This window comes from Humulus lupulus, chromosome 7 (genome assembly GCF_963169125.1).
Source record: "Humulus lupulus chromosome 7, drHumLupu1.1, whole genome shotgun sequence".
NCBI lineage: Eukaryota > Viridiplantae > Streptophyta > Magnoliopsida > Rosales > Cannabaceae > Humulus > Humulus lupulus.
In genome coordinates, this window is record NC_084799.1 from 8,087,088 (window position 1) to 8,113,064 (window position 25,977).

The window sequence follows — 25,977 nt, forward strand, 5'->3', positions numbered from 1 at the left end:
GAGGAGTGTTATACCGTAGGCATTTTTTCTGCTAATTTCAAGAATAAGTTGATTTTGGACTCATGCTGCAATCTTATTCTCTAGTTATCAATAGGTTAATATGGTGGACAAAAAAAAAGGAAGTGAACATTGGTCAACATCCAGAAATGGTGTTAATGGAATCACATTTGATTAAAAAAAATTCTGTGTTACAGAAGCACCTTGTGAGTTTAAACTTGAAACTTCTGTAATTGACACAGATATTTTACATTTGTCTCCAACTGTAATTTACTTTAGCGTTGAGCTAGATATTTTCATAAATTATTTTTGGGACTCTATATTTTCTAAAATGATTCAAATAGACTTCTAAACTCGATTTTGATTAAAGTTTTTTTTAACTAAAATCACAAATAATTCGTCAAACTAACAACTCATAACAAATATACAGTCATTCTGCTTAAGAACTGTATTGTTATATTCAATTTTTGTTCATCAAAATCAAATTTAAGGGTTTATTTGAACTATTTTACAAAACACAGAATCTAAAAAATAATTTATGAAAACACAAGATCCAAACATATAATAAGGAAACTCTAAAACTCTTAAATAAATTGAGAAACTTTATAAATCTTGTTTTGAAACATATGAAGTTGCACGAAGACATGTAAAGACATCTATGGTGTTTCACTCCAGCTTTGTACCACCATCCACCAATGTCCAAAACAGCAGGTCATTTTGCCAGAAAGTTCTAAAATTATGTGAAGGTTCGGCTAATACTCATCATCTGAAAGTGAAGCAATTTTATTTTATTATGCATAACATATTATATAGCAACCATTGACGCATACAAGATTACACGGAAATATGTAAAAATATATACACACAAAAGGAATTTGCAACTTGACAATTATATAACGGTCAAAGCTGAATACCAGCCTCCGTAGTGGACTTGTAGCCAAACATATAGATATTAATATTTTGTTTAAAGTTTATTTTTCTTGATTGATATGTCTCTGAAGTGTCTCAGCTTCCATGCAGGTGACTTTCCAGAATACTATATTGTTTTCTCCTTTTATAATTTTTTTATATGCGGATTGGTTGGCTCTAATGTCAAATCAAGTATATATACTTAATATAACAATTTGTATGTAAAAGATCACATTTTCATTACATTACATTTCCTAATTACCTATCTATTAAATGAAAATTGATTTTAGTTTTGAAATGACATTGTGACGCTTGTGAAATAGGATCAGAATCAAAGATAGGCAAAGGATGTAGGAAAGAATATGGACTTGAAAATCTTCAGCTTCAGCCACTCATTATGCTTTTTTTTTCAATGGCTTTAATTCTGTCTTGTTAGCGAATATATAGATAATTTTTTTGCCTTAATCTGTTATTGATAAACATACAATAGGAATATCGAAAGTGTGGTAAATTGGTTTGAATGAGACCAATTAGAAGGTTTAGCTTAATAGGCACATTGACAATTCTACTAAGCATACATATATGGTTCTGGGACCATAGCGAAAGCAAAACACCTCTAGGCCGAGCTGATAAGTGATCACAAAAAGGGCTTGTACACTTTGCCAACTTAAAATTTGATGATAGAAACTATGGTCATATATACGTGCAAAGAAAAACTATTGTGTTTTTTGTTGAAAAATAATTTCTGATACTGACAAATTATAGTTTCATATTTCTTGACTGTTATCATGGATGCAGATGCTGATGTATTTTGACTTGTTGTCTTGTCCCACATTGAAAGTCTACGGAATTGGAGAGCTCATTTCCCTAATAAAAGAAAAGTCTCATCAGCAATAACTCTCATACCTTTCTCGGCCTTTTGGCTAAGATCAAGTGTAGTATCTCTTCTTATCAGTTTAATATCTGATATGTGAGCCAATGGCTCACACGATATTAAATTAATTTTTTATGGGTGAAGGTCCATTTCAGTAGCTAGCTATTGGGGCCTTCAGTGTCGCTCAAGCGTTGCACTACTGCTTGGGCTTGGCGCAGCCCACCAAATATCAGTTTAAAATTTAGGCAATCTCTTGAACCAACGGCATAGTTATGAAGTAATTTATTTCGGTGGAAAAAGAAGTGCTATTATATTTTATTTAGTGTTAAAATTGATTATTATTACCAATCCGAGTACGAGGTGAGATCCATGGCTGAGTATATAATATGATTTCTGAACCCAATAAGTTTGATAGCAACTTGAGGAAGAGAATAAAGATAAAGAAGAAGAATCATCATCAGTTTGTGTTGGACGACATGACTGTAAGTGGACTTCTTATCTTTTTGTTTGGGAATGTCAACGAGTGAGGAATGTTTAGGTTTGGAACTAAACTAAAAATGGAAAAGGAAAAGAAAACAAATTACTGATCTCTCTGATTCATTCAGAACTATGTTAATAAATAGATTTTTCTTTTTTCAATGGTTTGGTTAAAAAATCTGCCATTTTTCACAGTTTATATAAACTTAGTTCTGCAAGATTAGTAAACAATAAAAGAGAAAAGAAATGAAAGGATGCATATTCATGATCATGATTAGTGACTTGAGAATAGTTGAGTTACTTAGAAGAGTGTTATATCATAGGCATTTTTTTTGCTAATTCCAAGAATAAGTTGATTTTGCATCTTAAGAAGACTCATGCTATCTTTTTCTCTAATAATCTATAGGTTAATGTCGTAGACAAAGAAAAGCAAGTGAACATTGGTCAACATCCAGAAATGGTGTTAATGGAATTGCATGTGAGTTTAAACTTGAAACATCTGTAATTGATACAAATATCTTACATTTGTCTCCAACTGTATTTTACTTGCATCGAGCTAGATATTTTACATCTTATGCATTAAATAAATTGAGAAACTTCATAAATCTTGTTTTGAAACATATGAAGTTGCACGAAGACATGTAAAGACATCCATGGTGTTTCACTCCAGCTTTGTACCACCATCCGCCAATGTCCAGAATCAGGTCATTTTGCCAGAAAATTCTCAAATTATGTGAAGGTTCGGCTAATACTCATCATCTGAAAGTGAAGCATTTTTATTTTATTATCCATAGCATATTTCATAACAACCATTAACGCATACAAGATTGTACAGAAATATGTATAAATATTTGTTGTGTTTGGCTTCACATTTGTCTAATCCCTTTATGAGTTCACCTAATTCCTAGCTCAGTCAAGTCTTTGTGTATAGTGTCATAACAGAATTAACTAACATTCTGTTATGACAATCATGGACATCAAACTTAGGCTAAGTCTATAAATAGCTTCCTATCCTATTCGAGCTAGTACATACAATAACCAAGTTTAGAAAGAATCAAAACACCACTGTTTAGAGAGAAGAAAAGATTGAGAGAAAATTTGAGGGTTGTAAGGAGAGATTAGTGTGTTTGATCTAATCCTCCCACGTGAGTTTTCTTGTAACAGAAGCACAGCTTTTTTTGAGTGTTCAAATCTGTCAAAGACAGATTCAGTTTGGTGTAACATCTTGGTTGATTCAGCAATAAAGATCTCAAGGCCCTAAGGGCTGTTTCTGGCCGTGGAGTAGGCAAGATAACACTTTGTTATCCTTGTTCGAACCACGTAATTTCTACTCTTCTTTACTGTTTTATGTTTGTTTTTAATTTGTCCATGTTTTGTCTTGATTTGCATACTGTTTTGGATCAAGTTTTAATGCTGTGATCCCTTTTATTTTGTTTTTGTTGTTCTTGGCACTGAGCATTTCACAACAATATTTATACACACACAAATGTCTTGCAGAATTGATCACCTCCATAACCAGAACTTACAAAAGTTTGAAAATACAAAAAGTTATATATTGACTATTGATATTTGATCAATACTCTGATCCTTTATAGTGTCTTGTATGGTATAACTACTGGCTGTATTCATACACCGGTACTTTTCTTCATCTCTGAAAAATTCAGGTTCTTCTTCGTCCACCATTTCCATGACAACACTTTTTCTTTCCCTCAGACCTTCTAATTCCATTAGTACTTGTTTCATTGTAGGCCTCTTCTTCCCACTCAACCTCAAACATCTCATTGCTAGCTCTGCCATTGCTGCAACATGCTTCTTAGGTGCATCTTTAATCACTTGAGGATCTAAAATTTGGGAAAGAGAATTTTCATTCCTTAATGACAGAAAATTTGAAACCAGATTCTTATCTTTGTCTTTCGCAAAAGAATATGGAGTTTTTCCGGATAGCAACTCAACAAGTATAACGCCGAAGCTGTAGACATCACTTTTGTCTGTGAATTTGCTTGATTGGAAGTACTCTGGATCCATATACCCGAAAGTTCCTTGTACTGCTGTGCTCAAGTGAGTTTTGTGTTCCGGCACTGATCTTGAAGTTCCAAAATCAGAGACTTTGGCATTGTACTTTTCATCCAAAAGTACATTGGAAGATTTTATGTCCCTATGAAAAATAGGCATTGAGGCTGAAAAGTGCATGTATGATAAAGCTCCTGCAACATCACAAGCAATGCTTAATCTGTTCTCCCAGGAAAGCTTTGGTTCATGTTTTTGGATGTGATATAAGAGTGTCCCATTAGAGATATACTCGTATACAAGTAAAGGAGTCTCAGTTTCCAAACAACAACCGAGTAGTTTCACTATGTTTCGATGGTTAATCTGTGATAGAATGAGGATTTCGTTGATGAATTGTTGAATCTGATTTCCATCCATTGCATTTGACCTTTTCACAGCAACTAGAGTACCATCAGGTAACATCCCTTTATAGACTGCTCCATAGCCTCCTTGACCAAGAAAACGACTTTGATTATAGTTATCAGATGCTCTTTGAAGCTCCTCTTCTGTAAATAGCTTTGCTTTCTGATAAGCGTACAAAATATACGCTTATTATTAACATTTTCAGATTGATTTGGTTGTTTCTCTCAAGAGAAAGTTTCTATTTAATCTGTTTGGTGAACTTGTGCAGTTTGTTGTTATAATTCTGATTTGTTCGAGAATTTAGATAAATGTTGGTTTTAGTATTCAAAAATGGGCCAATATGTGGAAATATGGTACAGGCGATATATCGCCTGCCTTGGGCGATATATCGGCATAAGGAGGAATTCCAAATTTTGGCTTTGCAGAAACGACATCAGAAACTCGCGTTTTCATCGAGAAAATTCGCCAGGCGATATATCGCCTGTCTTGGGCGATATATCGGCACGAGGGCATTTTTGGAAATTTTCATGGAAATTCGTAGGTTTTTGGATTTTTATAAAAAGAAGATCTGAAAGGGATAAGAGGGGAGGAGGCATTCTGACGGCAAAGAGAAAGAAACAGAGAAGAATCCACGTTTATTTCGTTTGTGTTTATTTTTATGTTTTTGAATTTTCGATTGGATGATGAAGTTTAATATTATGAACTAAATTCGTATTTAGAGTATTTTAATGTAGTCACTGGATATTCTATTCGTCTTTAATGCAATTTCTATGAATCTTTGAATTTATGGTTATCTATTGTTCTTATGTTTAATGCTTGTAATTGATTGGCCATCTGTTGCATGATTATTGGTTTTAATTCAATATCTGAAAAGTGAGAATTGGAATAGCTTTAGACAATAGACATAGATTTCAATTTAGAACGAAAGTATCAAATTGGTTTGTGTAGCAATTAGGTTTTTGTTCTTAATGCGGTTTATGTGTAGAATTTATCACAGACATGTAGAAAATTCGCAGGTAAACTGAATATTTTATATCTTGAGAGAGAATAGAATTGTCATTAGTAAACTTGCTATAACCATAGATCAAAGAAACATATTAGTTGTATTATTGATTGAATAGAATTGAAGGTTGATGAAATTAGAATACTCTAATCTTTCGCTTATATTAAATTTCATTAATTAAATTGTGCTTTCTTAGTTTATTGTTAATTGTCATTAAAATTTCATTAGTCAAATAGAAATAAAAGTCTGCTATTGGTAATTATTAGATCAATTCCCTGACGGAACGATAATATATTTCCACTATTATTACTTGTTTATTCGATTGCGTATACTTGCGCAGTAGTAAAAATTCGCAACAAGTTTTTGGCGCCGTTGCCGGGGAATTGATATTCTATTAATATCAAAATAGTTAATTTTTATTCTAATTTGGCTGTTTTTATTATTTGAACTAATCCAAGTTGTCGCATTCTGTTTTAATAGGTGAATCTTTTGTATGCGACGTGAAGGATCTGCAAATCTTGTTCCTGTTAATCCTGAAATCGAAAGATCCTGCAGACAAAACAGAAGGAAAAAGAGGTTGGAAGTATCAATGGCTGCCAACCAAAGAGACGGGGTTAACAACAATGATGGTCAAAATCATATCGCTCAGGACCAAAATGTGCGAGCATTAAGAGATTATGTGCTCCCCGCTGTCACAGGAGTACACTCGTGCATTAGGCCGCCTACTATTACTGCCAATAACTTTGAGATTAAGCCGGCGATGATACAAATGGTCCAGACTTCTGTTCAGTTTGGTGGTCTCCCCAATGAGGATCCTAACTTGCACATAGTGAATTTCCTTGAGCTATGTGCAACGTTTAAGTTTAATGGGGTGAGCGATGATGCAATAAGGTTGAGATTGTTCCCTTTTTCACTAAGGGACAGGGCAAAAAGTTGGCTTATTTCTCTACAGGCCAACTCAATCAACACATGGGAGGAACTAGCTCAGAAGTTTCTCTCAAAGTTCTTTCCTCCTGCAAAAGCTGCGAAGTTGAGGGGAGAAATCAATAACTTCTATCAGAATGAGGGAGAGTCATTGTACGATGCATGGGAAAGATTCAAAGACCTGCTCAGAAAATGCCCTCATCACGGTATAGAGAAGTGGATGTTAGTCCACAATTTTTATAATGGGCTTTGCGGTACTACTCGCACTATAATAGATGCAGCAGCAGGCGGTGCTTTCATGAGTAAAGGGGCTGATGAGGCATATGAATTGTTAGAGGAGATGGCTATGAAAAATTATCAGTGGCCTGCCGAACGAGACACTTCACAGAGAAAAGTAGCCGGGGTACATGAATTAGATGCTATAACTGCTTTAACTGCTCAGGTTTCTTCATTGACAAAGCAGTTGCAACAAAACAAGATCTCAGCTCAAGCCCAGGCTATACAGATGCAATCAGGGTGTGAAATATGTGGAGGGCCTCATTTATATGAACAGTGTACAGCGGCCAACATGTGTGGTAATCTGCCAGTTAATCAGGCTCAAGTACAGGAAGTGGGTAATTTTCAGAGGCCTTATCAGAATCCATTCTCCAATACTTATAATCCTGGGTGGAGAAATCACCCAAATTTCTCTTGGAGAAATAATCAGGGCCAACAGTCACAGTTTCAAGGGCCATACCAGCAGCACATGCCACAACAGCCTATGAATCAAGCCTCATCATCACACCAGCCTAGACCGCAAGATCAACCAGAAAAGACTAATGAGTTGCAAGCAGCCTTGTTGACCCTCACTAATACTCAGACTCAATTCATGACTGAGACCAGATCCTCTATTCGAAACCTTGAGACACAAGTGGGTCAGTTGGCCAACGTGCTTAATAACAGACCGCAAGGGAATTTGCCTAGTAATACTGTGGTAAATCCTAAAGAGAACTGTCAAGCAATTTCGTTGAGGAATGGTAAGCAAGTGGAGCAGCCCAGTGTACAAAAGTCAGTGGTTCAGAATGAAGAGTTGGGTGAGAAATCAGATACTAAAGCGAATGGGGTTACTGAAGACCACCAGGGATCAAACAAGTGTCCTCCCGTTATTGATAGTCAGCCAGTTCAAGTTCCATATCCTCAGAGGCTTAGAAAAACTACACTTGATAAACAGTTTTCTAAGTTTTTAGAGGTATTCAAAAAGCTGCACATCAATATTCCATTTGCTGAGGCATTAGAACAGATGCCTAGTTATGTCAAATTTATGAAAGAAATTCTGTCAAATAAGAGAAAGATGGAGGAGTATGAGACGGTGGCGCTCACTAAAGAGTGCAGTGCGATATTGCAGAGGAAGTTGCCCCAAAAGTTGAGAGATCCGGGGAGCTTTACTATACCGTGTACAATTGGGAAATTTGAATGTAAGCATGCTTTGTGTGATTTGGGGGCGAGTATAAATTTGATGCCTTTGTCTGTATTCAGAAGACTTGGTTTGGGGGAGGCTAGTCCTACAACAGTCACTCTACAATTAGCAGATCGATCAGTGAAACACCCCAGAGGAATCACAGAGGATGTTCTTGTGAAGGTGGATAAGTTCATTTTTCCGGCAGATTTCATAGTTCTGGATATGGAGGAGGATATGGATGTACCAATCATTCTGGGCAGGCCATTTTTAGCTACGGGGCAGGCTTTGATTGATGTTCAGAAGGTGAGTTGACACTGCGAGTTCAGGGCGAAGAAGTGGTATTCAACGTGTTTAAGGCCTTAAAGTTTGCAAATGTCAATGACAACTGTTTCAGAGTTGACCTGGTAGAGAAAGCGGTGGCTGAAATTAATCTCACAGAGGATTCACTTCAGAAGAGCTTGACAATTGGAGATATAGATGCTGAGTCAGACAGTGAGGTCCAAGAGTGTGTACAGTGGTTGAATTCTAAAGGGCCAATTTATAACCGAAAATATGAAGATTTGGGCCAAGGACCTGAGAGACCATTACCATCAGTTCAGAAACCTCCAGAGCTGGAATTGAAATCATTGCCTGCACATCTTCGCTATGTTTTTCTGGGTGAGAAGGAGACTTTACCAGTTATTGTGTCTTCTTCTCTTTCTAATGAGGAGATGGAAAAATTGTTAAGGGTGTTGAGAACTCATAAGTTGGCAATTGGATGGACATTAGCAGATATTCAGGGGATAAGTCCATCCACAGTTATGCACAAGATCTTGATGGAAGATGACAGTAAGCCCTCTATTGAAGCACAACGTCGATTGAATCCAGCAATGAAAGAGGTGGTAAGGAAGGAGATCTTGAAGTGGTTAGATGCTGGGGTGATCTATCCTATTTCAGACAGTAGTTGGGTGAGTCCAGTTCAGGTAGTCCCTAAGAAAGGAGGGATTACAGTGGTGAAAAACGACAATAACGAACTTATCCCGACGCGTACTGTAACTGGTTGGAGGATTTGTATAGATTATCGTAAACTGAATAAAGCAACCAGAAAAGATCACTTTCCACTGCCGTTCCTTGATCAGATGTTAGATAGATTGGCTGGACATCAGTATTACTGCTTTCTGGATGGCTATTCAGGGTACCATCAAATAGCCATTGCTCCTGAGGATCAAGAAAAGACGACCTTCACCTTCCCATATGGTACTTTTGCATTCCGTCGTATGCCGTTTGGTCTGTGCAATGCCCCTGCCACTTTTCAACGGTGTATGATGGCTATCTTCTCTGATATGGTGGAACGGAGCATTGAGATCTTTATGGATGATTTCTCTGTGATGGGGTCTTCTTTTGACAATTGTTTGACAAATTTGGAGGCTGTGCTGAGAAGATGTGAAGAGGCGAATCTAGTCTTGAATTGGGAAAAATGCCATTTCATGGTAAATGAAGGCATAGTACTTGGGCACAAGGTGTCTAAGAATGGTATTGAGGTCGATAGGGCTAAGATTGCTACTATTGAGAATTTGCCGCCTCCAGTTTCAGTTAAGGGAGTGAGAAGTTTCCTTGGTCATGCGGGGTTTTACATAAGATTTATAAAGGACTTCTCCAGGATTTCTAAGCCACTCTCGGCATTGTTGATGAATGGGGTGCCATTTGAGTTTGATGAGAAGTGTCTTGAAGCTTTCAGGATACTAAAGCAGAAGTTGGTGTCGGCACCTATAGTAATTTCACCGGATTGGGACCAGCCGTTTGAGTTAATGTGCGACGCAAGTGATTTTGCAGTGGGTGCGGTTCTGGGGCAGCGTGTTGACAAAGTATTTCGGACTATTTACTATGCCAGCAGAACACTAAATGGCGCTCAGTTGAATTATGCCACCACTGAGAAGGAGCTTCTTGCCATTGTCTATGCATTCGACAAATTCAGGCCGTATTTGATGGGGAACAAAGTTATTGTGTATACTGATCATTCCGCAATCAGGCATCTTATTGCTAAGAAAGATGCTAAACCCAGACTTATTCGTTGGGTGCTTCTTTTACAAGAGTTTGATATGGAGGTTCGGGATAAGAAGGGTACAGAGAATTTGGTGGCGGATCACTTATCAAGACTCGAGTTGGGGGATAAGTCAGAACTTGCTGCAGGAGAGATTAATGAGAGTTTCCCAGATGAACAATTATTTGCAGTGGAGGATGAGTTTGTGCCATGGTTTGCGGATTATGTGAATTATTTGGCAGCCAACGTAGTGCCACCGGAATTTGTTGGGCAGAGACTGAAAAAGTTTTATCATGATGTGAAGAACTACTACTGGGATGATCCTTTCTTATTTAAACAAGGTCCGGATTTGATTATCAGAAGATGTGTGCCGGAAAGAGAAATGAAGGACATCTTGTTTCATTGCCATGCATCGCCGACTGGTGGACATTTTGGGGGAGCAAGGACTGCTACAAAGGTCCTTGAATGTGGATTCTACTGGCCTACTCTGTATAAAGACAGCTATGACTATGTGAAACGGTGTGATCGTTGTCAAAGGGTAGGTAATATCTCAAGACGCCATGAAATGCCTCTCACTAATATATTGGAGGTTGAATTATTCGATGTTTGGGGTATTGACTTTATGGGACCCTATCCACCGTCGTTCGGTAATTTGTATATTTTATTGGCGGTGGATTATGTAAGTAAGTGGGTTGAAGCAGTTGCTACTTCAACTAATGATGCTCAGGTGGTAGTCAAGTTTTTGAAAAAGAATATTTTCTCTCGTTTTGGCACACCTCGAGCGATTATAAGTGATGAAGGGACTCATTTCGCCAATAAGATTTTTGATTCCTTAATGGAGAAGTATGGAATTAAACACAAGATGGCATTGGGATATCATCCGCAGTCAAATGGGCAAGCGGAAGTGTCAAATAGGGAGATTAAGCTGATTTTAGAGAAGACGGTGCACGTTAATAGAAAAGATTGGTCGAATAAGCTTGATGATGCGTTATGGGCTTATCAGACAGCTTTTAAAACACTAATTGGTACCTCTCCCTACCGTCTTGTATATGGTAAAGCTTGTCACTTGCCATTTGAATTGGAGCATAGGGCACAGTGGGCGTTAAAGAAGTTGAATTTCAATCCGGCCGCTTCGAAAGCATTAAGGCTAGCTCAACTGAATGAGTTAGATGAATTACGTCATGATTCCTACGAGAATGCAAGAATCTACAAAGAGAAGACAAAGAAATGGCATGACAATAATATTGTCAATCGGACTTTTCAAGTGGGCGATAAGGTGCTGCTATTCAATTCCCGTCTCAAGTTATTTCCGGGAAAATTAAAGTCTCGATGGTCGGGGCCATTCAATGTTACAAAAGTTTTTCCATATGGGGCTTTGGAGATTCAACAAGGTGATTCTTCGCCGTTTAAAGTTAATGGACAGCAGGTGAAGCATTACTATGGAGGCGAAATTGAGACGAAGGTCAATATTACTCTAGTGGATTCGTGAAGGAAAGGAAAGCAGCGTCCGGCTAAATGACGTTAACGACAGCGCTTTTGAGAGGCACCTCATTATTTTGTAATTTATTTTCGTTTTCGTTTGACATTATTATTTTTAATTTCTTTTAGTGTAGTAGAACCGTGAAAAACGTGAAAAAAAAAAAAAAAAAGTGAAAAAAGTTGATAATTTGAACAGTGTTTAGGCGATATATCGCCTACATGAGGCGATATATCGCCTGAACAACCGATTTGGAGGGGATTTTTGGTTTAAAAAGTTGGAATTTTTTCGGTCCCAGGAGATATATCGCCTATCAATGGCGATATATCGGCTACAGCAAAATGGGATGCGACATATCGGCGGTGCAGGTGGCGAAATATCGCCATACAAGTCAGAGACGACGTTTTGGTATATTGCAAGAGGCGATATATCGCCTCATATATGCGATATATCGGCTCAACTGGGATAAGGATGCGATATATCGGGGATTTGGTAGGCGAAGTATCGGCACGCAAGTCAGAGAGGGTGTGGGCATATAGCTTGTGGCGATATATTGCCACTTACAGGCAATATATCGCCTGGATGAATTTTTTTGAAAATAAAGTGTCACGTGGGGAGCACATGATCCCTTCCTATCAGATTATATCCTCCAAACAGAACCCCAATTCGACCCTTTCCAGAACCGAAACCCTCTTCTTATTTGTCCCACTTTTCTTCTCAAGCAAAACCTCACTTTCAAGCATCATCTTCATCAAGCATTCAAGGGGCCGATTAGAGCAGTGATTCACCACCGATTTTCTCATCCTCTCCAAGATTCTCAAGGTACATTGTTAAGTTTGGTGTGTTTAAAGATATATATTGAGGAGTTTGAGAACTTAGCTTTTCTTGTGGGCATTGGACGAATTCTTGATATCTATTGCAAGATTGGCTTCTGTGTACTGTTTTTATTATTATTGGGAGCATATTCTATACAGTTGGGGAAGATTGTGGGGTTTATTGAGTTTTGTTGGCCACTTTTTCTTGATCGCACACTAGGTGTTTGATAAAATTCCTCAGTGAACGGTTTTGGACTATTTTGGATATTCTAGTGTGTTTTTGAGTTGATTTTGGGTTCTCAGTGTATTCAGAGACTATACCTTGTATTTTTGTGCTTAAATTCCTCTATGGCTCCCAAGAAAGCAAAAACCATGTCTACCGTCCAAAGAGCCAATGTCAATATTGCCCATACCTTTGTTAATCCCACTGCGCAAAATAAATTCGAGGAATGGATAGTAAAGAATAAAACAGTGATAGTAGAGTCTCACTTTAGGCCCAGTGAATTGGATGGCATACTCCCACAAATGATTATCAATCGGAATTGGAAGCAATTATGTGAGCCAAAACTTTTGGCTAATATTAGTTTGGTAAGGGAGTTTTATGCCAATGCTTTTGTGGAGCAGGATGACCACACAGTATTTGTTCGGGGTAAGAAGGTCTGCTACTCTCCACAAGTAATAAACCAGTTCTACGGCCTAAATGATCCTTGGGATGATGATTATCGTGTAGGGGCCGCAGACAAGGACTACGATTTGCTTCTAAGGGAAATGACGAAGCCTGGTTCCACTTACAAGATGGGGAGTGACATGATTACTCCAAGATCAATTAGGGCTACATGTTTGAGTCCATATGGGCGGTTGTGGAACAGGTTTGTCATCAGTACTCTCATGCCTTCCACTCAACAAATGGAGGTGACCACTGAACGTCTTTACTTGCTCTATTGTATCTGTTCGGGCAAGTCGATTAATGTTGGGCGGCGTATTGCTGAGAGTATCAGTTACATAGCGCGAGGGGCCACATCTGGTGGTCATGGGCATGCTTCATTAATTACCAGTCTCTGTAAGGATCAAGGCGTCCCAATGAACATTAATGAAGTATGTGAACAGTCTCCAATCATTAGTCATCAATCGGTGTTACATCAGGATGAGAATTATGGGGGTGTTCCTCGACCCACTGGTTTGGGATACGAGCCTGGTGATCCGAGTCTGTTGTCCTTGCCACCGACCGATGAGCAGCCTGAGACCACAAGGCCGAAGAGAAAGGGGCGGAAACCATCAACTTCTAGAGCTACTGAAGGCTCTAGTTCGCGGCAGTATAGTACCATGCAACAAGATATTGAGGAGTTGAAGAGACAACAACAGCTGTTGTTGCATGGTCAGGCGGACATTCGAGATCGTAAATTCCACATGACGAACTACATGGCCGATTTTTGTGGGGCATTTGCGCGCTATACGGGCTTCAATGATTTTCCCCAATGCCCTTCAGAATTGCGCCAGCCATATCAGCCGCCTCCAGATTCAGATGATGAAAAGTAACTGTTCGGTTGTCAGGTTTTCTCTAGTTATTTTATTTTAATTTTTTTAATTTTTTTTTCTTCTTTTAGTTCAGGTCCTTTGGATTTTGTGAAACAGTGAGGGCACTGTTTATTTCAAGTTTGGGGGACTATTTACTTTTCTTTTGATTTTTTTTTTATTATTTCTATTTTTAATGTTGGATGACTGTACGAAACTATGATTGACTGAGACAGGTGGGCTTCAATGATGATATATGCTAATTCCTTGATGTTGTTAGACTGATGCTTTGGATATGTAGACTGTGTGCTTAACCTGTTGATAAATGATCTGAGTATTGTCATTTGTGTAGTATATGTGTTTTATTTAATTTATGCTCTACATTATATAAGTTTATAAGTATTGTGGGAATTGGTATGTATGGTGGATGTTGAAATAAGCTAGAACTTGCTCAGTTGATTTGTTGAGACGAAATGCTAAATGAAGTATTGAGTAGAGATGATTTAGGCAATTTTCTTTGTAAACATTTGAGCCTTTCTAGCTAACCCATAAAAATTTATCCTTAGTTACCCTTTTTGAGCCTAAAGCTTTGGTTTTTGTTCTTGATTATACTATTGAGCCTAAATTTTCCTAACCTCATTATTTTACCTCTTCCTTTGTTATCATAAGCATATAAATTGTGGGAAAGTAGAATGGAAAATAGTGAGGTATTGATATGATTTGAATGTAGTATGGTTGTACAAAAAAGAAGAGAGAGAGAGAAGTTTTTGAGATTATGAAAAAAATAAACAAATCACTTTGTCACACTCCTTGATTGTATATATATAGAAAATATTAAGTTTGGGGGAGTGTGACTTGAAAAAAAAAAAAAAAAGTGATAAGCATAGAAAAAATGATACAAAAAGAAAATAAGAAAATGATGAAAGTGTTGTAATCTCTATCTCTCTCTAATTGTATAAAAGGGTGATTTTTGGTGTGGTGAAGAGAAAGTTGGCTAGTTTTGAGGTTTATATGCTTATGGTAATTCCGAGCCTAAATGACTATTTATCTACATTTACCTAAGCCTAATGTTATGAGCCTATAAAAGTCCTTTTGATCTACTTGATACAGATTTTATATTAGTGGAGACAAGTTAATTGAGCAAGCTTATGGTGAATTTTGATGGGTTTGTGGTATGAATGAATGTTGATACTTGTAAAATTATGTTTTGTATGGTATTTGTTAAATGAAATATGTATTTGCATGAATGACAGTATTTGGAGAAATTATTGATATGTTGAAATTCTAGTCACATGATCTGAAGCATTGGTTGAGCGATTGAAGAAGAATTGGAATTTTTGAGAAAAATTATGCCCCTTGTCTAAGTTTAAATTTTTCTGTGAAGTTAAGTCATCCAATAGTTTTTTTTAGTTGGATTGTTTCTTTGTTTTTTTTTTGTTTGCTTGAGGACAAGCAATCAGTCAAGTTTGGGGGTGTGATAAGCGTACAAAATATACGCTTATTATTAACATTTTCAGATTGATTTGGTTGTTTCTCTCAAGAGAAAGTTTCTATTTAATCTGTTTGGTGAACTTGTGCAGTTTGTTGTTATAATTCTGATTTGTTCGAGAATTTAGATAAATGTTGGTTTTAGTATTCAAAAATGGGCCAATATGTGGAAATATGGTACAGGCGATATATCGCCTGCCTTGGGCGATATATCGGCATAAGGAGGAATTCCAAATTTTGGCTTTGCAGAAACGACATCAGAAACTCGCGTTTTCATCGAGAAAATTCGCCAGGCGATATATCGCCTGTCTTGGGCGATATATCGGCACGAGGGCATTTTTGGAAATTTTCATGGAAATTCGTAGGTTTTTGGATTTTTATAAAAAGAAGATCTGAAAGGGATAAGAGGGGAGGAGGCATTCTGACGGCAAAGAGAAAGAAACAGAGAAGAATCCACGTTTATTTCGTTTGTGTTTATTTTTATGTTTTTGAATTTTCGATTGGATGATGAAGTTTAATATTATGAACTAAATTCGTATTTAGAGTATTTTAATGTAGTCACTGGATATTCTATTCGTCTTTAATGCAATTTCTATGAATCTTTGAATTTATGGTTATCTATTGTTCTTATGTTTAATGCTTGTAATTGATTGGCCATCTGTTGCATGATTATTGGTTTTAATTCAATATCTGAAAAGTGAGAATTGGAATAGCTTTAGACAATAGACATAGATTTCAATTTAGAACGAAAGTATCAAATTGGTTTGTGTAGCAATTAGGTTTTTGTTCTTAATGCGGTTTATGTGTAGAATTTATCACAGACATGTAGAAAATTCGCAGGTAAACTGAATATTTTATATCTTGAGAGAGAATAGAATTGTCATTAGTAAACTTGCTATAACCATAGATCAAAGAAACATATTAGTTGTATTATTGATTGAATAGAATTGAAGGTTGATGAAATTAGAATACTCTAATCTTTCGCTTATATTAAATTTCATTAATTAAATTGTGCTTTCTTAGTTTATTGTTAATTGTCATTAAAATTTCATTAGTCAAATAGAAATAAAAGTCTGCTATTGGTAATTATTAGATCAATTCCCTGACGGAACGATAATATATTTCCACTATTATTACTTGTTTATTCGATTGCGTATACTTGCGCAGTAGTAAAAATTCGCAACACTTTCTCTTGGCTTCCACTATATGTGACTTTTTCTTGAAGCAAAAGGCCACCATTTTGCTTGAAAAATCCCCCCTTGCGGATTTTTATTCTCCTTTTATTGAACCATTGATATACCTTGTATCCTGTTAGTGACAGGCATAAGAGTGCAAATCCAATGCCAACTCCTGTGGTTGGAAATCAAACAATTAGAGAAACAAGACTTTGTGTCAGCTTATGTGAAAGATTTGGTTTAAAGATTTTGAAAGAGAAAACGAGCTTTAGGGGAAAAAAAGAGAGAATATTTACCTAATAAAGCTACCAATTTGGCTGGAATTTTTTTACCATGATCATCTAAGATGCAAGTCAGTCCGGTGGTTCCATTACCAAGTTGACCATTTGAACAGTTACAGAAGAACATTTCAGGGTAAGTTGAGCAACTCTCCATTTTCAGTGGAACCAATATAGGCGTATGATCATAGATTTTTTTGTCTTGAGACAACATATTGGCCTCCAATATGCGTTGTTCGCTCACCCCAAACATCTTTCCGATAGAGACAGCTGTGTCACCAATCTCTACTGTGTATGTCAAAAGCGAGACCACCCCACTCGCTGTTTGGTTTTGGCTTGGACAAGCACATCTCACCGGAACTATCAAGACAGCTCCGACTGGAATATTAATGGGGTCATAGTAGTTCTGAGCTATCAATGCTTGACATGTGGTCAGGTTTTGGCAAGTCTCAGTAGCTATCTTGAAATAATATGTACCATTTACCACGGTGTAAGGAGTGGAATGTTGAAAAATATTGCCGGAACATTGACAAGAAACAGGAACCATGATCAACTTGTTGATTGGGATCTTGTCAACTAAAGATGATAAGTTGTTAAGTGCAGCAATTTTAGAGGCTTCTGAGCCAAGAAGATAGGCTATTTCGATTGCCGTGTTGTATTGTGTCCGAGACCTGAAGGTGACAATGGAGTTGCATGATCTTAAATGGCCTGTATCACATAGATACCCTTTTGAGATACCCGGAGAACTAGAGCAATTCAAGGCTGTTTGGTTTAGGTATTCTTGTTGAGAGTGTGATAACTTATGAAATAGGGTCAGAAACATGGTTAGACAGAGGATGTAGTGGGACCAAAATCCTTCCATGTTTTTTGGGTTCTGTTCAATACAGCAGACTCACTTTTAGTTGTGTTCTTCTCATAGCCGACCCTCCTTTAAGGCCACATAAGCGGTGGCTTAAGGTGTCGTATATGGATATGGCGCTGCACGGTCAAAGGGGAATACCAGCCTACGTTGTGGACTTATAGACCCATCTGTGTGTGATGTGATATATAGCTAACAGTATAAACCACTACATCCATCCATTGTTGAGCTGAAGACGTTAATAGAATTCTCCATGTGATAGTAATAATTGGACTTTTACTCTGCAACACCCAATTATACGTGTTTTGGTTTAGAAATATTCATTATAGTGTGTTTCATATTTCTTAACTCGTGTTATGCTGATGTGTCGAATTATTGTCCCATATTGAAAGTTTGTTGAAGATCAGAGCTCATTTCCCTAATAAAAGAAAAGTCTCATCGGTATAATATTCATACCTTTCTCGGCCTTTTGGCTAAGATCAAGTGTAGTATCTGTTCTTATCAGTTTAATATCTGGTAAGTGTGCCAATGGACCACACGATATTAAATTAGTTTTTTATGGGGAAGGCCCATCCCATATAGCTTGCTATTGGGGCCTTCAGCGTCGCTCAAGCCATGCACTACTGCTTGGGCCCGGCGCAGCCCACCAATTTTCAGTTTATATTTTCAAGGTTATGTTTTTTTAAAATTTGTTGATTATATTAAGGGGATTTTTTAAAAATATGGCTTTTTAGCCATGTGCAAAAATATGGGAATTTAACTTTCTTTCTTTATTTTGTATGGGAAAATTTAATTAAGAAAACTTAGTTTATGGGAAAACTTAGTTTATGGGAAAACTAATCCTTGGAAATCAAAATTAATCAAAACAAATGAGCAAAATGAGGGTACTATTTTTTTTCATTTTTATTCATTTATCTATTTTTTCTCTTTCATTTGTATTATTTTGTTTTTTTTTTCATATTTTTTCAGTTTTTTTTTCATTTTATTTTTTCTTCATTTTTGTATTTATTATTTTCTCCTTTAATTTTTTTTTCTTTTTCCACACATATGAGCTTTTTTTTTCTTCTTCTATTTTTTTTCATTTTTTTCTACCAATTTTTTCATTTATATTTTTTTTCTTTTCATTTTTCCATTATTTTTCTTCTTCTTCTTTTCATTCTTATTTATTCATCTATTTTTTTTTTCATTCATCATTTCTTTTGTTTTTTTTTCATATTTTTTTTCATTTTTGTACTTATTCTTTTTTCATTCTATTTCTTTTTTTTTCTTTTTTTTTCACACATATTATTTAACATTACATAATTATTCTACTATTTTTTTTATTTATTATCTTTTATTATTGTAATTTTTTTTATAGTTTTTCCACTATATGTAAAAAAAATTCAAATCAATTTTTTCAGCATTTTCTTTTTACTGTAACACTTATAGGAATACCAAAATTTGGAAAGAAAACTAATAAAAGTCTGAAAACGTGAATGGGTAACTGGTTACCTTCACATTCTTTGTGTATATATTTATGAGGGTAACTGGTTACTTTCACGTTCTGGTGTGTGTATATTTATGGTTTCTTTATGGTAACTAGTTACTTATGTTACTAAAATCATAGTTACTTATTCTTCCTTTTTTAATGAAGTGTTCTTTCATTTTTTTCCTTCAAATTTGATGTTTCTTTTCATATTTAATATAAGTAACACGTCACCCCTCTTAGGTAACTGGTTACCTCTCTTATGGCAGAAAGTTACCCATCTCAGAATAACTGGTTACCCCTCCTGGTGCATGTTATTTAACCTAGCTCTAAGATTTTTTTTTAAGATCAATCAAGTAACTGGTTACCCTACCCAGAATTTGAAAAAAAAATGTACAACCTAAAAAAATGGAAAAAAATATTTACAATAAATAAACACAATTCATATTACAAAAAAAAAATTTGCAAAACAACCATGGAAAAATTTAATATAAAAATAGTTATATAAAATTAATATAAAAAAATAATCAAATAAGCTAAAAAAAATAATTAAATTACAAACACATCCTTCCAAATTCATAAAACTTGATTAAGAGTGAAAATATGGCATAAACAAACTTTTATTACAAAAATATGGGAAACTAAACCCATAAAAGTGAAATTAAAATAAAAAAAGTCATAGATTAACTTTTCTTGAAAAAAAAGCCATATTTTTGCACAATCTATTAAAATTCCCATATAATATGTAATTTTCACTTATATTAATTTGAATAATATATAATGTTCAACTAAAAACATTAATAATAAAAAATAAACTTAGTTAAAGATGTTATTTTTAACTATTCTAATCTCCTATGTACAAATATCAAATATTTTTACCCTTTATTAGTATTTCACGATTATTAATACAAGTTACATTTGAGTTAAAAAAAATTATTTAAAAGTATTTCACTATTATACTTTGTGTATATTATCTTTCTTTTCATTTCTCGGCTCCAAAGGCTAACAACACCTACCAACGACCATTTCATTCATCCGCCCAAAAAATAATAAACGAAGAGAAAAAACAGCTACTTTTGGATCATTTGGGAACATTGCTCGTGCTTGAGCTGAGCGTACAAACACCCATTTTTTCTCATCCAATTTGCCGTACAAGGGAAATAGCGCAAGGCGAAAGAAAACAATTGAAAGAAGTGGAAGAGTCAAGTGTGAGGTGTGAGATCTATGGCTGACGAATATAATATGATTTCCGAACTCAGTGAGTTTGATAACCTCAGTGCTGTAATTGGGTTTGAGGCTTTCTCAAGTGGGAAGAAGAGGAAGAGAATGAAGATGAAGAAGAATAAGAGGAAGAGGATGAATCAGTTTGTGATTGATGATTTAGACGACTTGACTGTAAGTGGGTCTTCCACCATTTTCATTCCTTTCGATTAGCTATGGAGTTCTTATCTTTTTGTTTGTGAATGTCAATGAGTGAAAAAGATTCAGTCGTGGAGAATGAAATCGGCGGAATGAATTTTGAATTGGGCATCTTTTTAGTTTTGACTCTTGAATATTTAGGTTTGGAACTAAGCTAAAAATAGGAAAGGAAAATAAAACAAACTACTGCTCGTAAATGTGAAGAAAGAACTACATTAGTAAATGGATTTTTTTTTTTCCAATGGTTTTGGTGAAAAATCTGCCATTATTCAGAGTTTAAGTAAGCTTAGTTCTGCAACATTGGTAAGAATAAAAAAATACTAGAATTGAAAAGATGCATATTCTTAATCTAGATCATGATTTGAGGAGAAAGAGGAAAAGTTGAGTTACCCAGTAGTGTGTTATACCATATACATTTTTTCTGCTAAATTTAAGAATGGGTTGACTTTGCTTAGACTCATGCTGCAATCTTTTTCTCTATCTATAGGTTAATATGGTAGACAAAGCAAAGCAAGTGAACATTGGTCAACATCCAGAAATGGTGTCAATGGAAACGGTGGAAACGGAATCACATGTGACTAAAAACAGTTCTGTTTTACAGAAGCGCCTTGTGAGTTGAAAGAACTGTATTGAGCTCTTATTTGGGAATGTTGTACGGTTATCTTACATTTGTTTTCCCATTGTATTTTACTTCAGCGTCGAGCTAGATATTTTGATCCTCCTCAAGAAAGTAGTTGTGTGTGTCGTAATTGTGGCGAAGAAGGGCATAGAGAAAACAACTGCAGAGCACAAAAGCGAAAGAGACCATGCTTTGTCTGTGGAACTTTTGAGCACAGTTGGAGACGTTGCAAGCTGGTATAGCATAGAATTTTTTTCTGAAAATCAATTCCTTTCTTGAAATGATCTTTTTTTATGACGTAGCTCAGAAGAAATTACTAGGTTCATGTTTATAAGTGTCCTATGTTAAGAATAGAATGGTAAGAATTATAGGTTTTATACTGATTATTCGATACTTTGTGCTTTCTTTTTACAAGTAATTAAATTTGGTTTTGAAGTTATGCCACTTACATGCTTTATTCATGTATCTACCAACAGCGTCGGAATTGCTTTTTATGTAAAGAACGAGGCCATGTTGCTAGACATTGCCCCAATGGAAACCAAGTAGATAATCCAAGTCCTATAATTTGTCTTAGATGTGGGGACTCTGGACATGATATGTTTTCATGCCCCAATGATTATTGTCCTAGTGATATCAAGGTATGTACATAGTTTAAGATTTTATTCTTCTTCCTTCATAACTCTTTCCTTTTGTTTAGCTTTTTCTGGAATTCTGTTCTTCCCTTATGTCCTATGATGGAAAGATTAAAATGAAAATGCCATTAGTATATTTTTTTTGTGTGTGGACAGGAAATACAATGTTATGTTTGCAAGTCTCTCGGCCACCTATGTTGTGTCGATTCGCGTAGTGGAATTCTAATTTCTGACTCTTGTTACAACTGTGGCCAGTCTGGACATTTGGGTTCAGTAAGTTACTTGCTGTTTATCTTACATCTCATACATTAAATAAATTGAGAAACTTAATATATCTTCGTGTAAAACATATGAAGGGATGCACGAAAACACGTAAAGACATCCGTGGCGTTTCAATCAAGCTTTGTCCCACTAATTTGGAGAAGCAGGTCATTTTGGCAGAAAATTCTCAAATTGTGAAGGTTCGGCTAGATTGATAGTGAACCTCTTTATTATGCATGTATAACATACCCGGAACCACAAAATAATTGCATAAGCCATAGTGTTAGACCAACTTATATTACTGTTGTCTTTTCTATGTACTTGCAGCTCGGGAAGGAGATGGATGATCGTGTTGGCCTCAACTTGGAAGTATTTTCTGCTTGAATGAATGAGAAAAATATAATGCAGAAACTTTTGGAGATCAAGAGAAAACTGGATCCGATATGAGAAACAAGACAAGAATGCGACCGCAGGCTAATCAAAATGGAGATTGTAGCTTGTCTAGCACCAGTGCAGTGGAGAGGCTCCATAAAAATGGTTCTGATCTCAACCCTGCAAATTTCCCAGTACTGGATGTGACCCTCTTTTAAGTTCTATTTCATTGTAAAGAAGTCAAATATTTTGTGGAAATTCCAACTTCAAAAGCTTGGATCCAAAGTATGGATGTTGAGATTTGGTAATTGGGAACAATGGAACAGAGGCTGGAAGTGAGAAGCTGAAGTTTGGTTCTATCTGAATTTCAATGCAAAGCTGTATCTGTATCCGAGTGGTACAAGCAAAAGAGGCATAGGCCGTGTGGTGTTAGGAAGTAGGAGCTTCATCTTATAGGCATTGTATTGTATACAGGTAAGTTTTAAAATATGATATGAAAAGATGTACTTTTAATGCAATATGATGTTTAAAAAATACCATCTTATATGTTAGTGTTAGCTTCAAAGAACTCGATTTCACTCACTACCCTTTGCATTTATGTAAAACGACAAGTAGTTTCAAAGGGATTTTGATTTTACATGGGAGGAGCCGCAATTTAAATTTATAAAAGACATGGTTATTATTTAGGGAAATTTGCAGCAAACAATCAGTAAAAAATTACACTTAAGTGACTTAGATTATTTTGCGGGAAAAATAAGTAAGAAGTCTAAACGGTTGCATTTAAGTCATTAAATAATTCTTTTTTTCGGCAAAAATTAATATAAACTTAAAATTATATAAAATTATTTGAAATATGTTTTAAAAATAAAAAAATTAAAATTTCTAATATAAAAAATTATTTAAATTTAATTAAATTAAGTTTTAATTCAATTTGAGTTGTATAATTTTCTGAAATTTAATTTAAATAAAATAAAATAATATTTTTATGTTAGAAATTTTAAATTATTATTTTTATTTTAAAATAGATTTTAAATAATTTTTTAAGGTTAATAATGTATTTTTTTAGATTTTTATTAATTAATTAAAATTAAGATAAAATTAGCCTAAAATATGATTTTTACAACAAAAAAACTACTTAGTTTCTTAAGTGTAACATTTCATCCCCAAATTTATAGTATTTTAGATCCTAAATTTATTTTTTCTTATTAAATTAGTATTAAGAGAACTTTTTCCATCCATCAATTATTAAACGTATATAAATATGAGTAATCATACGTGCAGAAACAAATTATAGACTTTAAAAATATTGAAAAGCTCCTACGTTATTTACACAAATAAATACACTTGACTTGATCGTACTAATCTTTGTCGTGAGGAACTGTGCTATTAAAATCTCAAACATAGTCTTGTATGGGTGGACTGGAGTGTGTAAATAAATCCACACATCATAAGATTTGAAAAAAATAAGTTAGTTCTTCCTTTATTTTTGCTATTTAATGGTGTGCATTTGACAAAATACTATTGTGATATATGTGTAAAGAAAAAAGTATTCTGTCAAATATTATGATATTAACAGGAAATTTTGGGTTTGATATTTTGAACTCATATTTGGTGTGACATCGAAAGTTCATTAAAGTAAACAGGAGAACTCATTTCACTAATAAAAAGAAAATGTTAATTCTTCAATATTTAATTGGTGAACCAATTTCACCATATTAAATTAAATTAAGAGGTGTTAAATGGCATACAAAACATAAATATATATTCAACTTTTATTTTCTTCATTTTAACTTTACTTTTATTTTATTCTTAGTATTATATAAATGCTCATTCTTAATACATGTATTGGATACAACACCATTATAAATATTTGAGTATTATTATAATTTATTGACTTTAATTAAATTTTTCTCAACATATCAACTTTGATTTTCAATATTAGACATTTTTTTAATAATCTTATGAAGGCTAAATATCATTTTAGATTCTTTGTTGTGCAAAATTATCGATCAGATTCTCTATTTTGTTAAATGATTATTTAGACATTACGTTATGCAAAATTGAACAAAATAATATCTTGTACCCGATTTAGGTCAAACATTTTTTTTAAATATGATCAAAATACTCTTACGTTTTTTTTAATTAATAAATTAATTAAAATATAAAATAAATTAAATAAATTACAAAAAAAATAATTAATAAACTATTTTTAATAATAAAAAAATAACATAAATATTTTTAAAATAAATAATCATATTTAAATGAAAAATAATAAAAACAAAACTTTTTCCTGAGTAAGTATCCTTGAGCCCCATAAGGAAAGACACAAGGATTCTGAATGGTAGTGGTCTATAAGTGCCTTGACACCCCCACATGCACAATTATTGCAAGTGCACGAAGGTCTGAATGTTGAAAGCTCTTCCCAAAGTGTTTTGAGATGATTATAGTGTATATTGACCGGTTGAACATTGTTTAACGTCCAAATCATGACAACCACTAAGCGGTAGTTGTAGTATAGACTATAAATTGGGCAGTCGATCCACAAAGAGGTAACCTAAAACCAAAAAATTAGTAGAAAATAACACAAAAAGTTAGTAACATAAATAAATAAAAATGAAAATGAAAAGAGATTTGAGATTTTGGTGTTGTCTTTTTTATGAAATGATAAAGTGAGTAAGTGAAATAAAAGTAAGGTGTAATCAAGAGTTTGAAAAATAGAAAGATTTTAAGAATCATCCATATGTTTGTTTGGTTACTTAATTACTTGATTTACAAAAATACACAAGTAAATAGTTCACATCCCAACATTTACTTGGAAAATTTAAAATTAAAGTCCATATTCTTTTCTAGCAAAAATTCATTTGAGTTATAAAGTTCTTTACTTTAAAAACACAATGTTAATCTTATAAAAAAATCTAAAAATGACAAAATACCCAAGGGCAATAATGCAATAGAAGATTAGACATAAAATTATGTATCAATATTACTTTTACTAATTAGAAACACATAGAAAGGGCATGACTAATCCTATATACTATTAGCACAAGTAAATAAAGACAACAAGATAGAAAATGGGGATGAAAGAACATAAATAACTCAAATACATTACATTAAGAACATAGTAAATAAAGACAAGCAAGTCACCAATTTAAACAGAAGAGTGGCTGCTAGGTAAGCCACTAGCCTTAAACTGATGAGAGACCGATGGGTAGGTCCCTAACTTAATAGATGAGTGACTGATGGGTAAGTCACACAAGCGCTTATAATATTCATCGACCTTGAGGTCGGTCCGGCATTAATGCTCTTTGAGTCATTCAATGCAGATATCGATTAGATCTAATCTTTGTTGGCTTGCGTTGAACACGCTAAGGCCGTCCTGACTTATGAGTCAGCACTATGGAACCAGTGCCCAGTACCACTGTCGAACCTGACTAATGAGTCACAGCTTCACAATTGATATTGACACCTTTGCCAAATCTGACTAATTAGTCAGTACCATGCACAAGTGAGCAAGATTTGCTAAGCATTCAATAATCAATCTAAATCCACATTTA

General features: G+C 34.8%; 3 protein-coding genes and 3 non-coding genes across 7 annotated transcripts; 3 read left to right on the forward strand and 3 right to left on the reverse strand.

Annotated features, from left to right (window-relative positions):
- The first annotated feature begins 1,808 nt into the window (after nt 1–1,808).
- LOC133792939 (U2 spliceosomal RNA) lies at nt 1,809–2,003 on the forward strand. Its single transcript, XR_009874401.1, has one exon. It is a non-coding gene; the product is annotated as a U2 spliceosomal RNA (small nuclear RNA).
- A 1,727-nt stretch (nt 2,004–3,730) lies between these two features.
- LOC133791318 (wall-associated receptor kinase-like 22) lies at nt 3,731–5,119 on the reverse strand. Its single transcript, XM_062229243.1, has 2 exons — nt 5,024–5,119; nt 3,731–4,828 (listed from the first exon to the last, which is right to left on the reverse strand). The coding sequence occupies exons 1-2, from the start codon at nt 5,117–5,119 to the stop codon at nt 3,806–3,808; spliced, it is 1,119 nt and encodes a 372-aa protein (XP_062085227.1). The 3' UTR covers nt 3,731–3,805.
- Nucleotides 5,120–6,696: 1,577 nt separating this feature from the next.
- Nucleotides 6,697–6,803, reverse strand: LOC133793356 (small nucleolar RNA R71). The gene has a single exon (XR_009874802.1). It is a non-coding gene; the product is annotated as a small nucleolar RNA R71 (small nucleolar RNA).
- Nucleotides 6,804–14,295: 7,492 nt separating this feature from the next.
- On the reverse strand, nt 14,296–17,691 carry LOC133791319 (protein LYK5-like). Its single transcript, XM_062229244.1, has 3 exons — nt 16,815–17,691; nt 16,503–16,693; nt 14,296–14,331 (listed from the first exon to the last, which is right to left on the reverse strand). Exons 1-3 carry the CDS (start codon nt 17,656–17,658, stop codon nt 14,296–14,298), a joined length of 1,071 nt encoding a protein of 356 aa, XP_062085228.1. The 5' UTR covers nt 17,659–17,691.
- Nucleotides 17,692–18,107: 416 nt separating this feature from the next.
- Nucleotides 18,108–18,302, forward strand: LOC133792940 (U2 spliceosomal RNA). The gene has a single exon (XR_009874402.1). It is a non-coding gene; the product is annotated as a U2 spliceosomal RNA (small nuclear RNA).
- Nucleotides 18,303–20,099: 1,797 nt separating this feature from the next.
- Nucleotides 20,100–22,974, forward strand: LOC133790582 (uncharacterized). Of its 2 annotated transcripts, XM_062228255.1 has the most exons (7): nt 20,101–20,515; nt 21,027–21,149; nt 21,236–21,394; nt 21,635–21,796; nt 21,947–22,063; nt 22,147–22,251; nt 22,379–22,974. In XM_062228255.1, the coding sequence occupies exons 1-7, from the start codon at nt 20,345–20,347 to the stop codon at nt 22,433–22,435; spliced, it is 894 nt and encodes a 297-aa protein (XP_062084239.1). In that variant the 5' UTR covers nt 20,101–20,344; the 3' UTR covers nt 22,436–22,974. The 2 variants fall into 2 exon arrangements, with proteins under 2 accessions (XP_062084240.1, XP_062084239.1); XM_062228256.1 differs by lacking the exon at nt 22,147–22,251 and having other exon boundaries at nt 20,100–20,515.
- Nucleotides 22,975–25,977: the final 3,003 nt, after the last annotated feature.

Excerpts from the sequence above, each read along its gene's own strand:
- LOC133791318 (XM_062229243.1), bottom strand. The coding sequence starts at position 5,119 with ATGAAAACGCGAGTTTCTGATGTCGTTTCTGCAAAGCCAAAATTTGGA. Across the intron at positions 4,829-5,023 it reads AGGCAGGCGATATATCGCCT|AAAGCAAAGCTATTTACAGA; the intron begins GTACCATATTTC and ends TACGCTTATCAG.
- LOC133790582 (XM_062228255.1), top strand. The coding sequence starts at position 20,345 with ATGGCTGACGAATATAATATGATTTCCGAACTCAGTGAGTTTGATAAC. Across the intron at positions 20,516-21,026 it reads ATGATTTAGACGACTTGACT|GTTAATATGGTAGACAAAGC; the intron begins GTAAGTGGGTCT and ends CTCTATCTATAG. Across the intron at positions 22,064-22,146 it reads AGTCTGGACATTTGGGTTCA|GGATGCACGAAAACACGTAA; the intron begins GTAAGTTACTTG and ends AAACATATGAAG.
- LOC133791319 (XM_062229244.1), bottom strand. The coding sequence starts at position 17,658 with ATGGAAGGATTTTGGTCCCACTACATCCTCTGTCTAACCATGTTTCTG. Across the intron at positions 16,694-16,814 it reads CAAATTGGTAGCTTTATTAG|GAGTTGGCATTGGATTTGCA; the intron begins GTAAATATTCTC and ends TTCCAACCACAG. Across the intron at positions 14,332-16,502 it reads GAATTTTTACTACTGCGCAA|CATTTCGTCTCAACAAATCA; the intron begins GTATACGCAATC and ends TACTTCATTTAG.